Source organism: Montipora foliosa, chromosome 2 (assembly GCF_036669935.1).
Source record: "Montipora foliosa isolate CH-2021 chromosome 2, ASM3666993v2, whole genome shotgun sequence".
NCBI classification, from domain to species: Eukaryota; Metazoa; Cnidaria; class Anthozoa; order Scleractinia; family Acroporidae; genus Montipora; species Montipora foliosa.
In genome coordinates, this window is record NC_090870.1 from 23,207,078 (window position 1) to 23,232,307 (window position 25,230).

General features: G+C 38.0%; 2 protein-coding genes across 3 annotated transcripts in view; both read right to left on the bottom strand.

Moving 5' to 3' along the window:
* Positions 1 to 12,313: 12,313 nt before the first annotated feature.
* LOC137992696 (paired box protein Pax-3-B-like) lies at positions 12,314 to 16,814 on the bottom strand. The gene is made up of 4 exons (XM_068838177.1): positions 16,617 to 16,814; positions 15,554 to 16,165; positions 14,816 to 15,024; positions 12,314 to 14,276 (listed from the first exon to the last, which is right to left on the bottom strand). The coding sequence occupies exons 1-4, from the start codon at positions 16,738 to 16,740 to the stop codon at positions 14,097 to 14,099; spliced, it is 1,125 nt and encodes a 374-aa protein (XP_068694278.1). The 5' UTR covers positions 16,741 to 16,814; the 3' UTR covers positions 12,314 to 14,096.
* Positions 16,815 to 18,976: 2,162 nt separating this feature from the next.
* LOC137992697 (paired box protein Pax-3-like) overlaps positions 18,977 to 25,230 on the bottom strand; it is a 28,169-nt gene continuing 21,915 nt past the window's right edge. The window contains exons 2-4 of one of the 2 annotated variants that reach the window (XM_068838179.1): positions 23,284 to 23,841; positions 20,590 to 20,810; positions 18,977 to 20,254 (exon numbers count right to left, since the gene is read on the bottom strand). In XM_068838179.1, coding sequence (XP_068694280.1) covers positions 20,054 to 20,254; positions 20,590 to 20,810; positions 23,284 to 23,841 — 980 coding nt within the window. In that variant the 3' untranslated portion in view covers positions 18,977 to 20,053. The remainder of the gene's footprint in view (positions 20,255 to 20,589; positions 20,811 to 23,283; positions 23,842 to 25,230) is intronic. The other variant, XM_068838178.1, reaches the window with a different exon arrangement.

Consider the following 25,230-nt stretch of genomic DNA (forward strand, 5'->3'; position numbering starts at 1 on the left):
TTACCCTTCAGCTCTGGGGAGGATGGTAATGGTGGTGGTGGTTGTTCGGTAGGGGCCGTCACCACGGCAGGCCAGGATGGAATCTTGTCCACGACCAATTCTGGGGGCACGATCTAGGCTTACACCACCTTTGCCAGGTTCTAGCCCAGATGGATTCACTTGGAAAGGCGTCGCGACGACAGGTCCTTACGAAAGGATTCCACCATCTCTTCGTAGCACGGCAAGTCGTCCAAGCACGGCACGGAAGGGATCAAGGTTTCCATTTCTTGAGCCGCTTGGTTCAACTGGGTTTCTTGTTCTTTCTTTTTCTTCTGTCTCGCCCAGCACGAAGCCGTTTGCCTGGTGGTTTCATTTTCTTTTCTTCTTTTTGCTTCTTCTCTGCTTGATATCGAGCAGGTGACAGGTTTCCGTACTCCCAAGAGGTACTCATCTTTGATTCTGTCACACACAGCTGACCACAAACGAGGTTCGTGTCGTGCTTTTATGCCGGATCTCAAGCACGTGATGACCGTGAGTGGAATTTCCCGGCGCCTCCGTAAAACTATTGGGAGCTCAATCACTGGATCCTGAAGGTGGCGTGAAGGTCGTTTAAGGTGAGTGTTTTTTCTTTGGAGTATATAAAGAGACCTCTCTACCCAAAACCCGTCAAACAAGGCATGAGCTGTGGACATTTAGCCTGCTCTTGGATTGTGTCTTGTGCGAAATTTGTAAAGAAGATAAAGAAGAAGTACCCCTCGAAGACTTGACGAGTTGGAAACCCGATCGTAATCGCAGTGGGTGCCATTTCGTCTGTTACCTTTTGGAAGAAGTGGACGATCCCAACATCCCTCTCTAAGACGAACACTAGAAAGGCTATGAGCTTGGGAAGGATAGCTCAACTCTTGGATTGTGTCTTGTGCGACCTTTGCCGAGACGAAAAGGATCGTTTGCTTATTCAACTCTTGCCAACGTGAATGAAGGGGGTAGTTTCTAAAGAAACTGTGGTGCTGCGTCGGTGGGGAAGTAGTATACAAAAATTTGGTTTTATTAACGCAAATCTAAGTTCGCAAATCTAAATGGACTCCCCCCCAGGGACAATTTGCCTCTTTAGATTTTTTCACCAAAAAATGCTGTCACGACATTCACAAACTTAAATTCAATCGTAATACTAAATTTTCCAACCTTTCCTCGGAAGAGTGGGCGGTGCTTAAAAATCTAAGTAAACGCAATGACATAGTTGTCAAATCGGCCGACAAAGGCGGCGCGGTAGTTGTTTGGCGGTCCGACCTTTACCAAAAAAAAGCTTTGAGGCAACTACCTGATACCTCGTTTTATGCCAAAATCCAGAAAGATCTCACCTACACAAATCAAAAACTTGTCAAAGACACCATTCAGAATGTTATAACTAATCCAAAATTACCGGACACTGCCACTAATCTCATCATCAACACCCCTAGAACTTCGTGCATTTACTTCTTGCCTAAAATTCACAAACCAAACAACCCACGTCGCCCTATCGTTTCTGCCTGTAGTTGCCCCACCGAACTCATTTCTAGCTACTTAGACAGGATTAGGAGAAGTATTGATTTTTTGCGATCTGTTAGTACTTCAGCGTTTATTCTTTCAGTGGTTGCCAATGGTTATTGTCTGCCGTTTTGAAGTTTTTGCTGCCCAGCATTATTCTCTAAATGCAATAAGTCAGCTTTGATCCATAAGGGTTTGTTAATTCCGCGATAAAGAAGGTGTCAAATTCTGCCGAGTCTAAGAAGTCGTTAAATGCATGTTTAGGGCGTTGAGGTGTATCAGTGCAACCTTATGGAAGATAAGACTCATATTAGACCTATGACACGCCAGTAGAATTTGAAGAAACAAAAGATCAACGACTGGGGAACCGTTTTGTTCTTTTTTGTGAAGGGCTTGTTTATGTTATCTTCATATCGATGTCCATCCGGAGAATCAGACTTAGGACCCTTGGAGCGGGTCTGGAGAATACAAGAAATTAACATTGCGTTGTTTTTGGATCGAGGTTTACTACGCGAATGCAATAGATTCATGCAAGAATTTAGCACTTAAGATTGAGCAGATTTGAAGAGTTGTTATGGCGTAAGATGGACTTGGGAACCGAGTCGGCGTTTTCTATGGTTAGGCCTCATTTGGGACAGCGAAGTGGGTACGATTCGCATTTCTGAAAGAAGACTTTTGAGTATATAATATCTGTTCTTGATTGCGCAGTATCTGCTCGATATCTAGCCTCTTTAGTTGGAGAAATTATTTCTGGTAGGGCAGTTTTTGGTATTTTACCGGTATTTTGTGTAGGTATTGCGCCATTTTTATTGCTGAAACGCAGAATTGGGGCATCGGGTTTGCGCTAGAGGAGTTATGTTTGAGATAGATTAATTTTTAAAAAAAGTGAGCGTAGATAAAAGCAATGTCGAGGGTGAGAACGGGCAAACCGCGTAAAAACTCGAATTTTTTCGTTTGCTCTGATGCGAGTGGTACGGGTTGTGGGGCCTTCTTATATCGCAACGGAGAGCTAGTACGCCATAAGCTATGGGAGGAGAATGAACACTTGAAAATTTCCTTTTGGGGAGATTTCGTTGCTATCGAATTTGCTCTTGAGGCATTCCCTCCATTAATCCTAGATTCATATGTTAAATGGCTTACAGACAGTCAAACAACTTGCAGTATTATCCAGGTGGGTTATAGTATAAAAGGAAGTTGCATGCATTTAAGATATTTCAATTTTGTGACGATAATCGTATTGAATTGGAAATCCAATGAGGTCCTAGAACTGAGCTTTTATTAGTGTTCTTGTTGACATTTGGGATTGGCAGTAATGCACGTTTTCGGTATTTAGATTCCCTGCGGGGGTCGATTGTTTTGGAAATTATGACTACTATAAAGTCCCTAAGTTCTTTTCAAATTTTTGGAATCCGGGTTCAAGTGGAGTGGATTTTTTCGGTCAACATTTAAATGCGTGATCTACGAAGGCTACATTGGTTGTCCCATTCTGACCTTCAGCAAGTTTTTGGCCCTTGCTTTCAAGGAAAATTTCAAGTTTCATTGTTGACTATAAATTGCTCATCGTAGAGAATCTCTCATTCACGGTAGAAATGTTTATTTTCTTTTAGGTTCTGAAAGTTTTCATGGAAATGTCTTTTGTGGAGATAATCGTATTGAATTGGAAATCCAATGAGTTCCTAGAACTGAGCTTTTATTAGTAGTCTTGTTGACATTTGCGATTGGCAGTGATGCATGTTTTCGGTATTTAGATTCCCTGCGGGGGTCGATAAGGAGCAAGGGTGGCACAATCAGTTAGTGCGCGGCCTTCGTGCTTAAGGTCCCGAGTTCTATTCCCGGATCTCACATCCTTGTTTCGACTTCTTTCCTTTCAGTGTAGCCTAAGTAGCTTTAAATACTCTTAAAACGGAGCACTGATGGAAAAGTATAGAGTACTCTTTAGAGAGTAAAGGAACTTCCGACGTTAAATAAGGTGTACCTTTACCTTTACCTATTTGGATAGCTAAATGGGAAAAAAATGTGTAAGGCAGTGGCCTGAAGTTTTCGAGGGGAATATGTAAGGGACTGACCTAGAGCATGCAAGAAGAATATGTAAGGCAATGGCTTAAAGTATGCAAGAAGAATGTGTAAGGCCTATGAAAAAAAAAAAAAGCAAAAAGAAAAACAAAAAAGTGTGTAAGGCACTGGCCTTAAGTTTTAAAGCCAATTTACATGCAAGATAAATTAAAGTTAATGTGACAACAATGAAAGCTCTTGTATCGGTCATACAATGTGCTGGCAAGTCAGCTGCTGCTGTGTTTACTTCCAAAGGTCAATTTGACTTAGTGCATCCAACATGCTTTGCCATATGTAAGCCAATCACAATACAGGAAAGATCTGCTGTCAATCAAAACAAAGGGAAATTTCAATAGCTTGTTGAACGAGGAAATTGTCTCCTTGTCTCATTGGAATCATTTGAAAGCGAGAAATAAGTTCTGTTTATGCCCGCTTCCGACTCATTTGGCAAGGATAAGTCACTTTCCTGCCCTCCATGCATTCTCATATTTACAACACTAGTTACTTTTGCAAGAGCGAGGCAATAAAATAACAAAAACAAGTCTTAATTTTAAATTTGATCATGACTCCAATGATACTCGATGTTTTCCTTTTACTTGGCGTGTGGTAGTGGTCCATCGTTAAAAATATTTTTTCGGCGTTTTTCCTGCAGCTATTACACCACTCTTTTTCCTGGCTGGTAAGTGGAATGTTTTTTCCAGCTTCGTCCGTCACCTTGTAGAGCCTTGCTGGGATGAGGGTTTGGAGACATGAGAATCATGATCATGAAACATACAAAACATTCACCTGCATGAAACCTGAATTTGTTTGGAAAATACTCACTTCACTTTTGCATGCATCACGTCAGCTAAAAATCCAGCCTAAATTTTGTTCTACGTGTAAAGATACAGCGAGAGGAATGAAATTATACATCCAGCAAGATTAGAGCAATTCTGCTTCATACTGTAAGATTTCATTCTGCACAACTGATCCACTTTCACTACCCAATGATAGACCCACAATTGACTCAAAGATAACAGCCGAACTCTATCCGGTTCATCTTCAACAACAACAACAACCACAACAACTACTATGGTATGTTATACCACAAACCACAATATACAGTAACTCAAACAACTCTCTAAATTTATTGTTGTATTTACCGTATATTCATTATTATCACTATTACAAGTAGAAGCATTCTCAGAAGTTAATACTCAAAACCCATACAGCTGTATTAATGAATGTAAGACAGTTTACTTGAATAAAAAAAACGAAATTATATATGCTTGGTGCTTTTTGCATCAAACATTGAACAAGAAGGTTGTGGCAAGTAACTAATTATTTTCTCTTTCTAGACAATTTTGAAGAGCTGTTTGGAAAATTTTAGTTAGCCTTCTACAGCACTGCCATTACATTGATGGAGGTCAAGCCCTGTACCATCCAAAAGATATAAGTATCTCTTGCAGGGAAGCAGGGTAGGAGTACTGCTTATAGCACTTGCCACCCACCAATGTGGCCCAGGTTTGATTCTGGACACATGTGGGTTTAGTTTGATGTTGGGTCTTTACTCTGCTCCCAGAGATTTTCTCTGGGTTCTCTGGTTTTCTCCTTTACTAAAAAAAAACAAAATTTCTAAATTCCAATTCGATCGGATGCAGGACCTCCATGAAAACCACTTTTGGGTGAGCAGAGCTTCCTGAGAAAACATGAAAGTTATAAACATTTTTATTACAAAGTTCTGCTAGACCCATTCACCTAACCTGTTTGAAATTCTACAACATTCAATAACTTGAGTGGATGAACGTGCCATCAGCAAGAACCACACTGCCTTTCAAGGAAGTATCGATTATTACCAAACATTCCACATCTTACAAATTCTGATGTCGATCTCCACATGCCCTCTGACATCAATTCATTCATTCACGAATTTCATAATAGTGTGGAGATTGACCATTGCCTCAGGGGGGGGGGGGGGTGATTCCTTTTCTACGCTGCATTGCAACATCAGAAGTTTGGTAAAGGATTTTGATAGTTTACTTAACATGCTCAGAGGACTACATTACAAATTTTCTGTGATTGGGCTGACTGAAATTAAATTCCAATTCGATCAAGACTCTATGGTTACACTGAACGGCAACTTAGTTTATGATATCGCTGATCATTTGGCAAATCTTCTTATTCTTAACAAATTTTCATGTATGAATTCTAAAGTTAAAATCTATAAAAGAGATTTTTCCACATTAAATGAGTCAGAGCTAACTGACCAGAGAGTCAACTGGCATGATGTACTTCCAAACCATGATGGAGATCCTACTGTTTGATTCATTTTGTAACAAAATCTCATCAATTATAGAAAAAACATGCTCCAATTAAACTGCTTTCAAGGAAGGAACGAAGAATCCAGTCTAAAGAATGGGTGACTGCGGGCATAAGAAAGTCTATTCATGTAAAGAACAATTTCTACCAAAAGTATTTGAAAACTAAATCTCAGAACTATTTTTGTAAATTTAGAGAGTATAGGAATATAGTAAACCATTTAATAAGATTATTTAAAGAGAATTACTATAATGACTACTTTCTTATTTGTAATGTTTGGATTGGTAGGGAAGGGCATCAAGCAGATAGTGTATTTGAATAATAGAAACTCTAATCCAACACCAAACAAAGTTATTGATAATAGAAAAGAATTTACTGACCCAAAGGAAATTGCAGATTCCTTCAATAAGTACTTTGCCACTGTAGGAGAACAGTTAGTAGGAAAATCCCCATCGTAGAAAAATCACCCTTGGATTATATTGATAGACATATATCTGAAAGTTTCTACATCTTTCCTACCACATCTGTTGAAATTGAAAATGAGATTTCGGCCCTCAATTCTAGTAAGGCTGCAGGCCCATAAAGCATACCAATAAACCTTTTTAAAAGTACTTAAACATATTTTATCGAAACCTTTGGAAGTTTTATTCAATGTATCATTTTCGTGTGGTATTGTGCCTAGCAATCTTAAAATAGCTAGAGTTATTCCAGTCCAAGAAAAAGGACAACCTATGAGTTTAAATAATTATAGACCTATATCCCTTCTTTATGTTTTTAGTTTTTAACAAACTGTTAGAAAAATTGATGTACAGCCGTCTCACTAGCTTTCTTCAAAAGACAATTGTACTTTTTCATAAGCAATTCGGCTTCCGTTCACAACATTCTACTAAACACGCAATTTTGTCTATTCTTGATAACATTCAAAGAGCTGTTGAAGAGCATGCGGTATTTTTTTTGACTTTAGCAAGGCGTTTGAGCAGCATCAAATTCTAATAAAAAAAGCTAGAAAAATATGGAATACGAGGAATAGCAAAGGAATGGTTTATCTCTTACCTAACTAACAGACAACAGTTCACGCTTCACTACACAATGTATCATCTGGCTTACACAACATCACTTGTGGTATTCCTTAAGGGTCCGTGTTAGGGCCTTTATTATGTTTTATATATAAAAATGATTTTCACAAACGGTCTGATTTATTTGAATTCCACCACTTCGCTGATGATTCTAATTTACTTTACAAACATAAGAACCTACTAGATCTAGAATCTGACGCTAACCGGTTATTAATCAAAATAAATGAATGGTTATGTGCAAAAAAATTATCTCTGAATATCGAGAAATCAAATTTTATTATTTTCCATTCTTATCAAAGGCGTCGTGACAGGGATATAATCCCAGGAATACCCCTGAAGCAAGTCGAGTCAATCAAATATCTGGGAATCTTTATTGATCAACACTTATCATGGAAACATCAGGTTAATCAAGTCGCAAAAAAAGGTGGGAAGAGGTATAGGTATTCTTTCCAAAATACGGTATTTTATCACCACTAGAACACTACTACAGCTATACTATGCTTTAATATATCCATTTCTAATATATGCTCTTATTACCTGGGGAATTACATGTAAATCCACTCTTAAGCCTCTAATTATTTTACAAAAAAAGGCTACGCGTGTTATAACTTTCTCCTCTTTTGATGAACATTCGAGCCCATTATTGAAACTCTTACAAATTGTTAAGCTAATAGATCTAGTTGAACTACGGCTGGCCATGTTTATGTATAAATTTCATAACAGTCTCCTCCCCTCCACTTTCAATGATCTCCTTACTCCTGTGCATCAGATACACTCATATAATACTAGACTATCAGCCAAGTATACTCCAAAAACTACAACTAACTATGGAACATTTCATATATTAGGTACCATGGTGCAAACGTATGGAACGAGCTCAATGAATCTGATAAAAAAAATGTCGATTTCTCAATTTAAACAAAAAATCAAAGCCAATTTTATTCATAATTACTAATTTTTCTGGACTAAATGAGCTTGCTCTTTGTCTTCTATTGCCTTTGCTTTTTTTGTACTCGCTTTTTATGTAATTAAAACGTGTAACAGTCCAAATTGAAACTATTGCCTGGCTCCCTGGTTTCTCTAGCCTCTAGGATATATTTCAGGGGGCCAGCTCTATTCCTAAAAGGAAGGTAAAGGGATAGAGAAAAAGCAAAAAAAAAAAAAAAAAAAGAAGAAAAAAAAAAGGAGATAGAATTAGGATCCAACAAATTGTTTAAAATCTCTCTCGGTAAACTTATACTTGAACACAAGAGAAAAGACAAGTTTTAAACAACACCTATATTTCGGTGGTAAACAGCTACAGTTCATCAGGGTGAATGACCGTTACACCCTCAAGCGTTCTTACGTGATAATAATGCAAAAGTGAGGTAACAAATCATGCGCGCGAAATAATGAAAACATCTGTGATCGTACACGATAAAATAAGTTGCAAAAAATGGCCACCGAACCCGACCCTTGCGACGGTTCTGGCTATAGACCCCATGGTAAGATGGTTTGAAGGCTATAAGCCTATTGGCCTTCCTTTCCCAAAAGATCACTAGCATTAGACACTTTATCTATCATGCAGGAAAAAATGAGAGATGATCAACAGTCCTGGCTTCACCCACAAAACCAAGAAAATGTTCAAAGCTGAATTTCTCATCATAATCTCCGAAAATAACCTGGAAGGCTGCTTGCCATGCATCGTTTGACCAGATCAGCACACACAGCAGGAAGAGTTTTAAGCTTCAGCACTAGATTCAGAATAAATGACATGTTTAAGAAACAACAGGCAACTGATCAAAGTAAAACAATAATATTATTGACACTTGCTCGTTTTCATACACACATGTCACTTCAGATACTTGGAAAAACATGGAAATCTGTGCCCAATTTGTAAAGATCCCTTTCTAAAAAAAATAAACAACTTATAACTGACTCCCTTTAATAAGCCAGCCAGATTTCAACACTTTCCACACGATTTCTTCAGGTCAGATGACTGGGACAATAAAATCAACAGAATCTAGATATCGATTAAATTTAATCATACCACAACCTAGCGTCTCCTGCAACGCAGACACATTTCTCTACCCATTTCCATAAGTAGGCCTAACACTCACATGGTTCATATAGGTTACAAAAATAGCACTTCACATTGCACTCTAATCAGTTAAATCTGTTGAAATATAAGTGTTACGCGGCCAACGTTTGTAAAAGCGTTACCCTTCCTTGTACTTGTACATTTTCATTGCCGTGACTTTAACATCTTCAGTTCCCACGGCCTGCTCCCGACTGACCTTGTAGCTCAGTCGGTAGAGCAACGGTGATCTAACCCGAGGATCGTGGGTTCAATTCCCACCCTGGTCAAAGGTTTTCTCTGTCCTTGTGTGGGCATATTTCCATTAGTAGGGCTAACGCTCACATGGTTCATATGGGGTAGCGTACTGGCAGTCTATCAGTCTTTTTATAGTCAGTTTGGCAGCTAGGGAGACAAATGTTGGATACAGTTTGCCTTTGATCAAACATTAAGCCCCGGCCAAACTATCGAACAAAGTTGGATCCCACATGCAACATTGTTGGATGTAGATGTTGAGGTAGTGGCAAAACTGCTTGACGAATTCAAGTTCACGTTGGCGCTAAATTTGAAAATATGGCGTAGCGTTTATGCTTCTGGAGCTGTTTGATTTGCAACAGAGATGGCGGACAAGGACAAAGGCGACGTCGTGGTTGTTAATGAACAACCAGAAACCTTGATCAGCGAGTAGGAAGCAAGGCCATGTCTGTGGGACACATTTAGGCTCCTAATCATTATCGCTGTTTGGAGATGTCTGGTTCAATAGCGTTTAAAATTCCTGCAAATTGATCTGAGCTCATAATCATCATCGTATCTTGCAAAGAACATACCCTTTTTACACGTTCTCTTAACCATTCTTTGGTTTTTCCTTGTTCCTCGTTTTCATCCTCAATCAACTCCAGTAGCATAACGCTACACCATATTTACAAATTTTGCACCAACTTGAACTTGAATTCGTCAATTCACACTTGCTGGATAGTGTTTTGCACAGATGACATGAAAAATAATAGACAGCGCGTTGCTGATTAACAATAACTGGCATGACTTCTCTTGGCTTAAGGCTCCTGTTCTAGCTCTGTGCCGACCAAAATAGGTTGACTAAAGACTGGACTTATGGCTAAGCTCACGTATGCGTAGTTGCCTCCGAACTGCATTGGCGGCCATCTGATGGTAAAGGGAAAAAATTCTAACTGAAATTTCACCGGATGTGCCATTGGAAGACTGTGTGCGAGTACGAATGGAATTTCTAATAGCGAAAAATCGATCAAGCTCTCACAGTGCCAGAGCAGGGTTACATTTATGAGGGGGGGGGGGGGGGGCGCCGCGAGCTTCTAGGGGATCTAGGGGACTGCCTGAAATCATTGATTGGTTATGTTACTTGAACGTTGTACCTTCCTGAATGAACAGGTTTATTGCACAAATTGACATGCAACATGTCAGTGTTGTGTGGTTTTTCTTTGTCGAAGCCATCAAATTTCACTCTTTATCGAATCGAATATTGAATGTTTTCGAAAAGAAGCAAGAGGAGCATGGCCGCTGACCAAACGTGCATGTCAAAATTATTGCCTCAGTTCACAGCGGTCAAATGCAAAAATCCAACGCCACTTTCGGGTTTTGTAAGATGTGCAAGACTTTTGTTGGAAAGTGTCATAAAGATAGCACTGGGAACCGGAGGGTTAATTACTGCAGTTCAACTTTTGAACAATTTTTTTTGTGTTAGTCATTTTTTTTGCCAAGACCGATTTTATAACGCTTATTAGTGTGGCTGTTGTGGTATAGGACCAGACCAGTGTTTGGTGGTTTTCTACAGTCCTTTGTTTCGAATTCAGTTCCATTCTTAACATTTCAATTCCAATGAAGAGGATCTTGTTCTCCACAGGAAGCCCCATAGTAAACCTTACGCTGGGATGTAGGCCATTCAGAGAAAGGACAATCGGTGGCAAAGTGGGTGCTCAGCATTTCGACCACGTTATCGTCAACATATTGACTGTCATAATGACTTAATAACCCGGCCATCTGTTCAAGAGGTATATTGACGATACCCTGGTCTAAATGCCGAGCACCGAAAAATAGAACCGAACTGAACTGAACTCGAAACGTGAAGTGAACGATGAATGAAAGTGCACGTTTTAGACGAAAGGTGATGTCTTCAGTCTTTCTTCTATAACCCGCAGTTCAAACACATTTCTTTCATTAACCATTCCTTTCACGGGAAAACATCATCCCAATAAATCATAGACCTGCTCCCAACTGTGTGGCTTCATGTCCTTCATAGCTCAGTTATTATTCAACACATTGTGACAATGTCCAAATATGGTCATAGCGGCGCGCTCGATATTCGTCGTGTACTCAACAGATATCCTGCGATATACGTAATTTTTGGCTTCTTTTTTCAATAAACGTAGAAAATTGTGCTTTGTCATCAATGTGTTGAATAATAAAACAATTATCCTGCTCAATCTTGCGGAATATCGCCTGACTTTAGCCAACTCGGCCTAAGGCCTCGTCGGCTAAGTATCAGGCGAAATTTCACGCGATTTCGAAGGATAATTGATAAATATTTCTCCGTTGCAAGCAGCAACAGGTATAACATCTGTACTTTGGTTTGGTAGGTCAACTGGTAGAGCATTTCGTCTGTTTCTTTGAGGTAATTAGTTCAAATCCAGTGCTCTGCTTAAGTAACATTGACATCTGCGACGATCTAAAAATCTTAATATGCTTCCTGGTAACCTACTGAGGAAGGGATTCCAAAATAAGATTAAGAAAAGAATGATGAATAGAACTAAACAACAGAAGAATAAATAATATAAAGGCACTTCAAGCGGGTTATGAAAGTATCAATTATAAAAGAAATGGGCACTTGCAGTGGTGCGATTGGGTGTGGCTGTTGCTAAGGTGATAAAAGAGCGGTTGAAGAAGATGGAGCGTGACACTCAGCCTTGAATTTTGGAATGTTGCTTTTAACTCTCTGCGAAGTCTTTCTTGTTACTCAAATTTTGCATGATATCAATTTCTATAAGGTTACTTTAGCAATAGAACTAGCTTTGAAAACGAGGCAGAACATTTTCCCACTCTAATGTGAAGACTCAGTTCTTTCATTGGGTGCTTGCTAAGTATTTTATGACTATCAAAATATCCTTTAATAAAATCCCTTCCGAAATTGGCACAATTCTTCGATTCCTCAAAAGATGACATTGAAATATTGGTTGTTCCGTTAGTTTAGCAATGTCTTTTAAAAGTGGCTGCGATTGTTCGCCAAAGGCGTTTAACAGTTCATTATTACTAAGATTAAGAAGCATTGTTTGATCAAGTAGAGTGTTTTGTACGGACTTTGAAATTGTAATGACGCAAACACTACAGCTAAAGGATTCTGGTCTACAGGATGCAGGCATTCCTGGCCCCAGTTGTTCAAAGGATGGATAGCACTATCCAGCGGATAAACACTCGCAAAACTAATTGAGTTATCCAGTGGGTAGCGATTTATCCACTGGATAGCGCTATTTATCGTTTGAACAACTGGGGCCTGATGGACAAACCGTTGACAATGTTATAGCCGGAGAAAAGACGTATCAATAATTTCAGAGCGCAAAATTATGATGAGCCGGTTAGAAGAAGAAGCCCAAATACCGTAGGACGATCTTTCACAGACTGTACTTTCGAATTCGAGAGGTAAAAAGTAGTGTAAAAGTGATATTGATAAGAGCAAAACTATAAATGGCGAAAGAAATTAGGGCTACAGCAGGATATTTTTCAACTTGGGCTACTGTTTTTAATTATAAAGCAAGGGTTGATTAAAGTCTCAATGCCTTCTAATTAATGAAAAACAAATCGAAACACACGTTTATCGGTTTATCTTAATCTTATCACCAGCAGCTCTGATAAGCTCCGTAAAGTATTTCAATACATATTCAATTCAACAGGCGCCGAGCTTCCCAACACAGGCCACAAAATGCTCTGTCTTTAACAGAGAAGCGGCAAAGCGGCGTCTAAGGGGATATTTGATGGCTAATATGGCCTTCTACAAAACGTTCCTGTCCGATAAAAATGATTAAATTTCATGGGGTTTAATCAGTAGTAGTTAAGTGAACAAGCAATATGACATAAATTATTTTAATTAATTTTCAATAAACATTAATGATCATTTTTTACACTCTTTTCGATTTGTTATCTACCACTAGATTTTATAAATTGCCCAATGTCTGACACAGGGACAATATTAATTCTTTTAAAAAAATACACACTCGTATGTTATAAATGTACTTATTTTTTGTCGAAAAATAGAATGTTTTGTTATTACAGTGATGGCGTGAGTACGTGCCTTTGCTTGTTGAGACCAGCCTTACAAAAGCATGATAAGCAATATACAAAATATAAGTCGTGATTATGATTGAATGTATTTAAAATTAGCTGTATGAGCTGAGTTAAATATCATGCACTTTTTTGGACAAATATTGCCAGCTTCTATTTCAAAATAATACTTTTTGAGCTTCAAAATATATCTTGCACATACTATGTTTGCTTGAGGACAAACTAATAGACAAAAATCAATGTGATTTTGTAAATAATAGCGCTAGAAACTATTTGATCATGTGTTGAAGAATTTTAGCCAATGTTGTGTACACACCACGACCACAGAACTAACCCTTCTTGCTAAGCCGGGGAACTCTGATTTCTATTATATGAATTCGTTCCACGATTGAGTGATATCAATTTGACAAAAAACATTTGAGGTCGATTACCGTGAAATGAGCATCAACGTTTAAAGAAAAACCTAATGGCAAACAAACGCGCCTTCAGTTTGAATTTCCCTCTCTTGAACAGAGGCTAGAAAATAAAAATGTTGTTCCTCAAATCCGATTGCTATTAACAATGGTTAGCCAGCAATAATCGAATTTTTTGGAGAAAAAAATCCTTTTTCGGAATAGGTATTCCTTAAGTCCTAAAAGTTGAGTTTTTCGAAGTGGCTTGACATTTGTGGAAATAAAGTTGAGCGGAATTGAGTTCTCGAATGTTATGTCGCAACTTTCCATGATGATAAATGGTACGTTTTTAGTTGATTGACACCAATAAAATACTCAAATCTCACAAAATATATTTTAAACTTTTGAATGTTATTATTGTGGAACAAGACAGGAAGCTCCGTTAGGGAAAAATATGCGAGTGAAACTTGTTGATGGGGTGGTTAGTGTACCATAGCATGTAACTGACTTTGAGAAAGCATCAGATCTCGTTTGGGCCGTTTCAGTATAATATTCTTCCTTTCTGAGACGAGCTCGGCGGTTTGAAAACCACACCTGAAAAAAGGAACAAAAAAGAATAATATAGTTCGTCGAACGGTTGTATGCCGGTCAGATTACTCCTGGAAGACTTCGTCATGAAGATAATTCATCTTTTTGTATTTCACAGTACTTTGTGATTGGTTTGTGGTTTTGCCGGTACTTTCACCTCAGAGGGAAATTTTCTCTACGCATGGTGATCAACAGTTTGCACGGATTTGTACAGTTCAACGATATGGAATAAAGCTTTCATACGTGTTAAATGAACGTACTAAATGGTTTTGGCTAACAGCTGGTCAAAATAAGCATGACGTGGCTCCAATCTGTAAACCAGAATCCAAGTTCCAGAATAGGGCGTCAATGCCTTCGACAATAACACCATGACAACGTTTTTCTTTGGATGTTGTCTGCCCTTTCATTAAACGATATTCCATTGGGTGTAACCCTTGTGGGGAAAGATGATAAATCTTAAGGTTTTCCCTTATGTTGGATCGGCTAAAACTATTTGGCAGAAGAAAATCAAACAAGTTGTCTTTTTTCTATGTATATGAATTCACCTGTACTCTCGCTTCAGACAAGTCAAGCCTTTGCGCCAGTTCCTCTCGTGTGTACACATCCGGGTAATGTGTCTTAGCAAACGCTTTTTCAAGTTCGTCCACCTGTTTAAGTGAGAACTTTGTACGACCACGTCGTGGCTTTCGGTTGAAGAAAAGCTCTCGGTCTTTTGTTCCTGATATAAATGATTGTTTTCTGGCCAAGATCAATTCTAAAAGAATAAAAATAGTTTTTTTTGTTGGTAAACAATCTACTGCATATTGCAGCTGTCGGTTTAAAATTATTCCGACCAGCCGCGAAAATGAAGGCGGAGGTAGGTATATTTGACGACTTCCTTTGAATGGTGTCGTATAATCATTGACAGTGCTATTTTGGTCAAGTAATATTGTATCTGACGCCTTGTACCCGGGTTGTTTGCTTCTAAAATGAGTTTATGTTACAGTTTGAAGCAGTATCATTGAGCAGTTTTTAGAAAATGACTTTACCATTCAAACGTCTAACAATACCAAAAAGAAGGATACGCCTTCACATCGACAGAAAGCACCGAAACGATGTTATTGTTTGTTAAAGGGGTTTGACAATCACAATTAGAACATTCAAGTCTTTTTAATTATGAAAACCCAAATTGCAATATCGATCATAGCTTTCGGACCGAGAGCTACTCAACTAAATATACACCGCTACTTTTAAAAAAGATTCTATCTGTCAACTAAGAAATGTTTAGAATACAAAATAAATACCTGAGTCATATTCTTGACTATTCTCCTCACTTTGTCCTTCATCGCTTTCTTTTTTGCAAGTTCTCTCTTTTCCTTTTTTTTCCGCCAAGTTGAGAATGCTTGAGATCGAGAACGGTGCTTCAAATTTTGGGACCTTTGTAATTTCTATTTCTTCCTCGGATTCTGAATTTGACAAGCAGCGCTTCAAGCCCCTTGAAGAGCAAGGAGGTGTTCCCCGTCCACACTTGTCGTTTCTGCTTTTCAGTAGCTGGCTTATTGCTTCCATGGATGGCAAATTTGCCTTGATACAAACCCCTTCAAGCAGCAAGCGATCTCGAACTTCCCAAGAAAACATATCAGGTTGCTCGAGAATAAATGTCTCAATCTTCGTCGTTATTTCTGGAGTGATATCACGGCTTTTTGATGAGGGAATTGCTCCTGGCTCGATAGAGCCTGTTTCATAGAATTTGTTTAGGATCTTGCTTACACAACCATGTGAAATTCGTAACTGCCTGCTAATATCACTCGCTCTCACCCCTAAGCGCGCCAGTTGAATTATTCTTATACGCAAGGCTTTCGGCAAGGGTTTGCCATTTACAAAGACTCCGCCAAGTTGATTTACTCTTTCTTGGCCTAAAAAGAAGTAACAAAATACAAATAAGTAACACGTCTGGTGTAGAAGCTATGCGTATTAATTTAAGGTATTTTAAGTTATTGTATTTAAGCGAGCGCTGTTTGCAAAAGTTGAAGAATATAATCCGTTAATGGAGCCGGATTCGAAGCAGATGAAAAGCACGACAGTGTAACGAATTTGCTGTATTCTTTTTGCTCATATTTGATTATGGTATTATATGGATTACAAATAAGGGCACGGTAGCATTTTGCTCTTGACGAGGTCTTGTGTTGATAAAGTAACTCATTCACTCCGCCAGCACGAGACCCTTCAGAAGAAATTAATAGTGTGTAATTTTATCATGAGAACAAGCTAAAAAAGCAAGTGTAATTGTTCAAAAACAGTTTTCCTTAACATCAATTCTTATCATAGACCTCACCAAACATATTTACAAAAGACACGAATATATACCTGGAAAGAGTAGGGCATCCATTATTGAGCAGAATTTGCCTGTGAGGTATGCAGCGGCGTCCGTTGGAGGAACTCGCAAGATGTGTTCTCCAGCGATATTCGTTAATAAATGACCGTTCACCATGGAATAAGTGGTTTATGAGGAATGTATCGCAAAGGTAAACAAAGGTAAAGCGTAAGAAATGTAATTATGCTCAGGTGACTGCTGATCAGATATTTAACTCATTGAATTTTGATTGTCTGGTGAGTACTGGACCACATCATATTTTTTGGATAATCACGTGTGTAATGTGCCATGACGTAATACGACGTCAAAAACTCATTGGAGCTGGTTAGGCGGCTGAAGTGTTGCCTTATTAGTCAATGCTCAGAGTTTGTTGTTTCATTTTGTTTTGGTAACGTTTTCTGAGTCTTTGTGTGGAAGGCAAGGGTAACGCATTTTTACCTTAGTGTTGAAAAAATACAGGATAAGCGTGACAATTAAACACTTTCAAGCACGGAACTACATGGAAATTCTTTGAATTACATGATGAAGCTGCATAAAATAAAATAAAAGCATTTTTTTTCCGGTAAGTTCGAGATGCGGCATCAGGTTGCGTCTCCAAAACGACGGACGACGAAGAGGAATTGTTTGGAAGAAAAAACAACTTTGCTTAAAATGCGTTTATATCTAAGGAGATGGCTGAGTGCAAAACACCCTGCCTTCGCGTTTAACATATTTTTTTCTTTTCGATGTAAAGCTTGAAACAGTATCCCTGTAAACAACACATCAGCTGACTTGCCATTCCTCAGTTTAATGATTGTCTTGAGATACTCATAGTAGCACACGTTGTTTTCGCCTTTTGAGTGCGCGGTCATTTCTTCTCAATTTGGTGTTTCTTATTCTTGATCGGGTGTCTTCCTCGTGTGAAAAGGTTTAAAAAAAGGTACAATAAGAACTCTTCCCTTGGACAATTTTAGGCATCAAGCTGGATGTAATATAGGAATGAACATAGTCAAGCATGTGTTCAAATAAGCTATTTGTTATAAATAGCCTGTTTTTTTCCGAAAGTGTGCTTCCATCGCTTTTTGAAATCAATGGGAAAAATTGTCAAGCTTGCTGGTAATTTTTCTTTACAAACGCGATAACTTGTCGCACTGTTTATCCCAAATTATAAGGATGCATTGACTTTATTATTTTTGCATGCAAAATCTCTAGGAATGTAGCGAGGAAAATAAATGTAACGCTTCGCTAGAACTGTTACATGAGTTTACCCACGCACAAGTTCTTCGGAAAATTCAAGAACGTGATTGCAAATAATTAGATATTTTCCAAATTATTATCCTAGAATTAGAATGAAACTATTAGCCATCGTTTATTTAGTTTGATAAAGAGGTGCATATGAGTAACCTAACTTTTTCTGAGACCTTCTTGAATTACATCTATGGAGTCACAGTACATTAACTTAGAAACCCACCATCCAAATCATGATGACATGGGACCGTATTTCATTCATAACAATTATGTCAAACCCGTGTAAAACACAAACAAACGAGAATGTTAGCTTCGTCGTCTTTTTCTTAATACATTTTTTTCTTGAGAACGCTCAGTGCCAGGGAAACAACTACGGTTTATTCTTCCGCTTTTTGCAAAAGCTACAATAGCTCGGATAAGGATATTATAATAACAAGGAGTTTTTTTTTTGGCTGGATAATACTTTCACAGTTGTCTAAGTTTTGTGATCAACGTACATTTAGAGGTTGGAAATTTTGAAGAAAGGGTGGGAAGGTGTTACCGGTTAGGCAGACTTATAAATATCCAGCTACGAATATCATATAATGCGACGCAACTGTGGCAAATATTGTAAGTTGCTCCAGATATCATTTCAGGATTTTATGAATCCCGGTTTAAAACAAGAGCTAAAAGATTGCCGGAACGAGCTTCTACCAAAGTTTTAAAGATAGCGTTGAAAAAATGTGACAAAAGTAACCTGGGATCCAGTCAATAATAAGGAAAGAGGGAGATTTGATTAACGCGCGATGACGTCGAAAGATGCAAATGATAAAATTCTTTTGAACAATTTGTTTGACTTGAGACTAAGAAGACTTAAACTGATCACAGTACATTTTCTTTATCCACTGACAAATTGTGAACCACTTTTAAGAGCTTGCAAATTTGCTGAAACATATCTTGATCGTTTTTCTTCGCTTGATTTTGGTTTCTGTTTGGAGCTCAAGTTGTTGGCCCTTATACAATGACATGGCATTCTTTCAATGCGGGGACCTTGAGAACGTTGTGTCGAATTGTTATTGTGACGAGGTCAGTCTTTCACTGGTAAAACATTGTTTGACAATGAATACGACAGATCTCACAAGGTTAAAATTGAAATGCTTTTATTAAATGACCTCTAGTTCGCTTTCATTGATTATTTCAGGTTGATTTATCCTTCAGAGTGCCAATTTGAAGAACGCAAGAGTCAGTTAAATTGGTAGGCTTGCTTCTACTTACAAAGGAGCAGTAAAGGCCGCCTCGATTTCCCTGGTTTCTTTTTTACCTTTTCAGTCACGAGATGCACCGTGAACTAGATGGTCACCATCTTGGAGAATGCGACTTTTTAATTAACTGTATCAGGTAGTCGCAACATAACGAACGGTCTTCTGTAAGAAAAATTGCCATTGCTTGTACTCACGGTGCTCTAACAAAAATAATAACAAGATAGTAAATTCGTGCCTGATTAAATTCTGATTTCTGGTTAATCTGTTTCATTTATTAATGTTATTTTCTTAACTTCATGTAGTTCACAAAACTTGAACACGCTTCGACTTTGTGAACAACAATTCTAATGAAAGTGATATATCATTGCCCTTCTAATCAATATTGTGTACCACTGCTTTGGGGATTATTTCAATGTCTTCTGTTGTTAAATGTATTTATCCCATATTAATTTCTAGCAAAAATGGTGTCGTGCTTGAGTTATGATTCATCTCAGTTAACTCAGCTTTAACCACCTTCTGCACCCTCAGCGGCACTGTTTTTTCCACAGGAGACTGAAGAAATACTATACTATAATATGGAATATTTAATACAAGCGGAAAACAATCGACTCCGAAACAAATCCAGGCATTGCTATGAACCAAGATACCAAACAATTTTCCTCCTTTTTTTTTTTACTATAATAGTCCATAAATTCATTTTAGATTTGGAAATTGAAGAGAAACTAAAAAACATATCAAGTCATACTTTTCCTAGTACACTCCCAAATCTAAACATTCCAGGATGGCCATCATAACTTGTGCCTCACTTACAGAACAATAAACTATAATAACTTTGCTTTCAACAATTTGTACCAGCAGTTAAATCAAATCCAACCTTTCAGTGTGTACAATTAAAAAAATCCTTTGCATTCTTTTGCATTATTGATCGGCTGGCTGGTTGGCATTTTTTTTTTCTGTCGACTTCATATATAAAGCGTATTGAAGGGTCTAGCTCTATTTTTTTTCTGACTCAAAACATGGAGGAAAGGCCGCTTTTGATTTGAGGAAAGGTTGTCATCTCTAGGATACATCAAGAGTTTATCCTGTGAATTATCTGTTGAAGGTCCGTTATCTTTTCCAGCAACTCGACGCCTTCCTCTAGCTCTGCGGTTAGCAAACCAGACCTGTGAAGCAATAAGACAAAAAACAATTTTTGCTTCAGTCGGAAACCGCCTCCTCGCCTTTCATCCCACACTGCTCACGTGTACAATGCCGCGGCATCTCTGTAATGGTAGTCGATTCATCAATAATGGGAAGTAAAAACTAATTGAGTTCTTTATTTGTCATCTTTTTTCTTGTTTTTCAGTTAGTTGGCCTCATAATATACGTGACATCCAAACTTGGGTTCGCAAAGATAACAATCGAAAACAGGAAACCTTGATCTCTTGAAGTTGTGGTTCAACATCCATAGAGGCGAATTTTCATGTAGTCAAAATAAGAAAAGCAACTCATTACTAACCTGGATTCTGGACTCGTCAATATCCAACTTATAAGCCAGTATTATCCTTCCCTGAATTCCAGGATAAGGATTTTTTAGGAATTCTCTTTCAAGCTCAATAGTCTGTGCTCTATTGAATCTGGTTCGCACTCGTCTCCGAGGCCGAGAGGCTTCATTGTCTGGCAAAACAGTTTGTACTGGTGGCGTATTTCTGTCGCTGGAGACATTTTTTTCAGCAATATCTAAATATATAAGAAAGGCAAGGCATCGTTAAAAAGTTTTGAACTTTAAAATTCCTAACAATATTTGTCCAGGATAAGAAACCATGAATAGCTATATTTTCGTTTTCGAGGAAAAATAGAACTTGACTTGACTCCCCGAGGTTGCGTTTAAAGCATACAGCTGAGGAAGCTGGAGTCAGTTATATGATGTAATACACCGATCTCCCCTTAAAACTGAGAAGCCGGTCGACATTAATTTACCGACAACAAGATACCCCCGGTTTTGAAACTATGTGGAAAACATATAGTCACTACAGAATCTTGATATATCCTAATGATCTCACAGGTCATTTTTATAGGGTTTATTCCAAAGGAACTATTATGTTAATTTTATGCAAGCGAATGAGTCAATTAAGGTTTGCCAAAAGCACCCATTTACGGGCAACCCTAAAATCCGGAATCCGGAATCCGGAATCACAGGTCATTGTTTTAGCAATACAGAGAATAAAAACTATCCTAAACTTTCATAAAAGCTAACCTTAGGCCTAATTAGGCCTAAACAAACGTCTTTAGGCCTAAGGTAAGCTTTTATGAATGTTTAGGATAGTTTTTACTCTCTGTATTGGTAAAACAATGACCTGCGATTCCGGATTCCGGATTCCGGGTTTTAGGGTTGCCCCCAATTTATTGAAAAACTCAGGCAGAATAACTTTTGACCAGAGAAGTAGCGAAAGAATCACTGTCGACCATACTTTGGGTGCCCTCTTCAGAAATTGAACCGGCAAAAGAATGCGTATCCTAATTATTCGTAGTAAGGAATTGTACTTTAATTACATTGAACTGTACTTCCAATGACAGCAGAACAAAAAAAAACAACAACAGCAAAACAGTGTTATTCGTTTGTGACAGAAAGTGAAAAGTTCCTGTAAGAAAGAGTTTACAAGTAATCAGTATATTTCTCATATAATTCCCAGATAACGCCACACAAATGTTCGCTTTTTAAGATTCATAGTATTGGTTAACTATCTGTACGCTGACACTTAGTATTGATAACGGTTTCATGACCTGTTTAATTAGCGCTTATTGAAAGTAAGTACTTGACTTTCAATATATATATTTTAATCACCTCCAAACGTTTCAACTGTGAAGGAGTGTGAATAGATTCTATACGGGACTCGGTCGAGGCGAAAAAGTAGGAGGGAACATGTACAGAACGAATGTATTTTTAAGGAAAGATGTCCTTCAAGAAATGTTTTAGCTATAAAAACTACTGTTCGTACTGCAGTTGTCTTGTTACTATCGAAGCCGCCAACAACGTCAGTTTTAGCCATTGAACAAAAACCGAAAGTCAAATTAAAAAGTAAAAATAAACGTGTATGACTTTTACACTTTTTTTTTTTTTAAGGCTATATGTACTGACCGCTGACCGAGCAAAGGATTTTTCCTGTTATAGAATGTCTAAAAATACTTTTCGGTGCAAAGTAGAGACCCGACCATAGAAACGAGGTTCTAGGTGAGCGGTGCAGTCTTTTGAGAGTTTTTGCAGGTTTTCTGTTGTTGTTAGCAGGAAGTTATGCTTTTCATCAAGACGTCATCAAATCAGGCGAAGGCATTCATTATATTGGCCTAATATCCATCCTTTTCCATCTCCAGTTATTTTTAGTTCGAGTGAGACGCGCCTTGAGTGGGAGAGAGGGAGAGCTCAATCATGCCGATCTAACACCAGAAAAATGACTGAACTTGAAGTGAACTGAGGCGGAAAAAATATATTTTCGTGTCAATACTTTTAGAAATTTGTTGCCTTCAAGAGAGTTTGAAACGAAAATGAAAACAAAAATATCAGTCTCTCACTTGTCATACATATAGCGAAAAAAAATCTGAGATTTCAAATTGGGGATCAAATAATTCTTCACAGTACCAAAAAGATTGATTCCCTTAACTTTAATTAACTTACTATTAGGAATGCTTAGTTTGCCTCTTGTAAGTTAAGGCGCCATAACAGTCAGTAAACGTAAACGCGTACATTTAACCAGAGCATTCATTTACATTCTTTGCTGCGTCAGTTAAATACTATTTTTCGGCAACAATAGACATTCCAAGGTTAACGTATGGCCTAGAATTGTCTTTTATCGTTGAGTAGAGGAAAAGTTAGAATTGAGTTTTGAACATTGGCATTTCATGGTGTAAATTTTCTGAATTACGCGTACCACGATCTTGAATGCAAGAATTGTTAATGAATACTAAAGAACCGGTGCGATAAATTTTACTTTCCGTTATTTTCCATCTCCCTTTAACCTACAACTTTTCAAATTCTTGTTTATCGAGCAAATGAAGTTTAGTCTTTCTCAATGTCCGCCATTTCCCTCCCACACAAAGCTTATGGTATGGCGCAAATGATTGGCTGAAAACATATTTCTAAAAATAACTTAATGATCTGATTTCTTGTTTTACTTAAGTGCTTAAATACCAAATATATATAAAATGTTCTATTTACCTGAGTAGATCTGATGATTTTTTGTACACGGTTCTTCTAATTCTACATGTTGTCGATTCATGTTGGTATCATTGTCGATATTTAGTATGTTTGCAATTGAAAATGGCGTAAAGGTCTTTTCTTTTATAACTGCTGGTAACTCTGCTCCGCGTCCTCTTTGTTCAACGGCTTCGTGGATAATTTTGTTCTTGATTAATCGACTGATTGAACTCAGTGATGGAATTTGATTTGTAGAGCAAACGTTATCTCGCAGCAGGTGCTCTCTCAGCTCCCAACAGAATGCTCCAGGGTCCTGTGTCCTGTACTGGTCAATTCTTCTTTCTATGTCGGCCGTTATGACCCGCGGGCGTCCCGTATTTTGCACGGGATCAACATTTCCAGATTCTTGGTACTTGGATAGCAGTTTGCTAATGCACCCATGAGTGACTTTCAGCTGTCTGCTGATTTCACATTGTCGAAGTCCGAGATATGATAGCGTGATGATGCGAGACCGCAACTCCAGGGGCAGTGGTTTTCCACTAACATACTTTCCTCCAAGCTGGTTAACCTTGTTGCCACCTAGGACAATGCAGAACACTGTTTAAGTGGCCAGGAGACACTGGTAATTAGTAAATGGGAATAGACCATATTCGTATTTTCAGTATTTGGAAATAGCTTGCAATGGAGGCTAACGAGGGGGTTTCTTTTCAAATGCAAATACTTTTTATGATATTCCCCAGCAATAGCCTCCATTGCAAGCTAGTTCCAGTCCAATACTGAGAATACGAATATGGTCTATTGGTGAAAAGCGAGATTATCATATAAAGCATGCTATTCTACGGCGAGAGACCGAATAAAATGTAATTAGAAAAAAACCATGATTTTCATTGCAGTTGTGGCTGTATTCAGAAGTGTGGTAGTCTTCCTGAGGTAAACGTTTCCTGAATACTTCATTCACGCTGGAAGTTTTAGGAATTAATACCTGAACAAAGTTCAAGTTTAGTTGTTGATATGAAATAAACTGGTTTACCTTATCGAGTAAACTTCTATAATAACATTAATTCAGGGATCTTTTGCAACAAAATGGTATTCTGGAGAGTATAATAAAAAACCAGTGATATATTAAAATTTCAGAGAAGAGGTTATTGAATCATAGCAGGGAAATGAGCAACTTATTCGGTTGTGAAAATCCAGGCTTTAGCAAAAATGTCTTCACTTTCTACGAGATGTAGAATGAATTCGCACTTGAAACAGCTTGCACGTGGCTTGATAGTACGATGGTACAGCAATGTCAATTTGTGAAGCGCAATCGCAAGTCTGTATTTTTAGGTTCTTTCGCAACCACAGAACTTACTCAGTCATTTCACGGTTATCTTCTGAATATCAATCAATGTTTCAAAATGATCTTCGTCAAAGCGTAAGTAATTTCCGTTGATGTTATGACTACTATAATTGATTCCCAAGCACAAGTATTCAGTTGTTTCGTATTTAGAAGATGGGGGAAGTTGGACAGAAGATTTTCTATATCCGTGATACCTTACCGTAGCGGTACACTTAAAATATGTGATATCTGATTTATCTAGTTTATCCCGAAGCAGTCTTTGCAATGATTATTTTCTATTACAAAGGGCAAAAACAACATTTTCATTTTTTGAACCAGCTCAATGTCTACCCGGAATAGTTTTCACTAAAAACCCATGGCAAAAATAAAGTCTTTGTCCAAGTCTAAGTAAAATCCACATCGAGTAACTTTGTCAGTGGCAATTTGTGACAATCTATGAATTGAATTCCTTTTTATTGGTGGCCAAATTAAAACAGATAAATCGTCAAATGTTGCAGACCCTGATGTAGATAACTCTGAGGTGGGCCCCTTGTATTGCAGATCGAGTTAAATAAACCAACCACTTCTAATCTAATAAAGGCTATAGAAAAGAACATCCCTAGTTCTTTTGAGTATGTTTGTCTATG

Excerpts from the sequence above, each read along its gene's own strand:
- LOC137992696 (XM_068838177.1), bottom strand. The coding sequence starts at position 16,740 with ATGGTGAACGGTCATTTATTAACGAATATCGCTGGAGAACACATCTTG. Across the intron at positions 16,166-16,616 it reads GGATGCCCTACTCTTTCCAG|GCCAAGAAAGAGTAAATCAA; the intron begins GTATATATTCGT and ends ACTTCTTTTTAG. Across the intron at positions 15,025-15,553 it reads TAGTCAAGAATATGACTCAG|AATTGATCTTGGCCAGAAAA; the intron begins GTATTTATTTTG and ends TTATTCTTTTAG.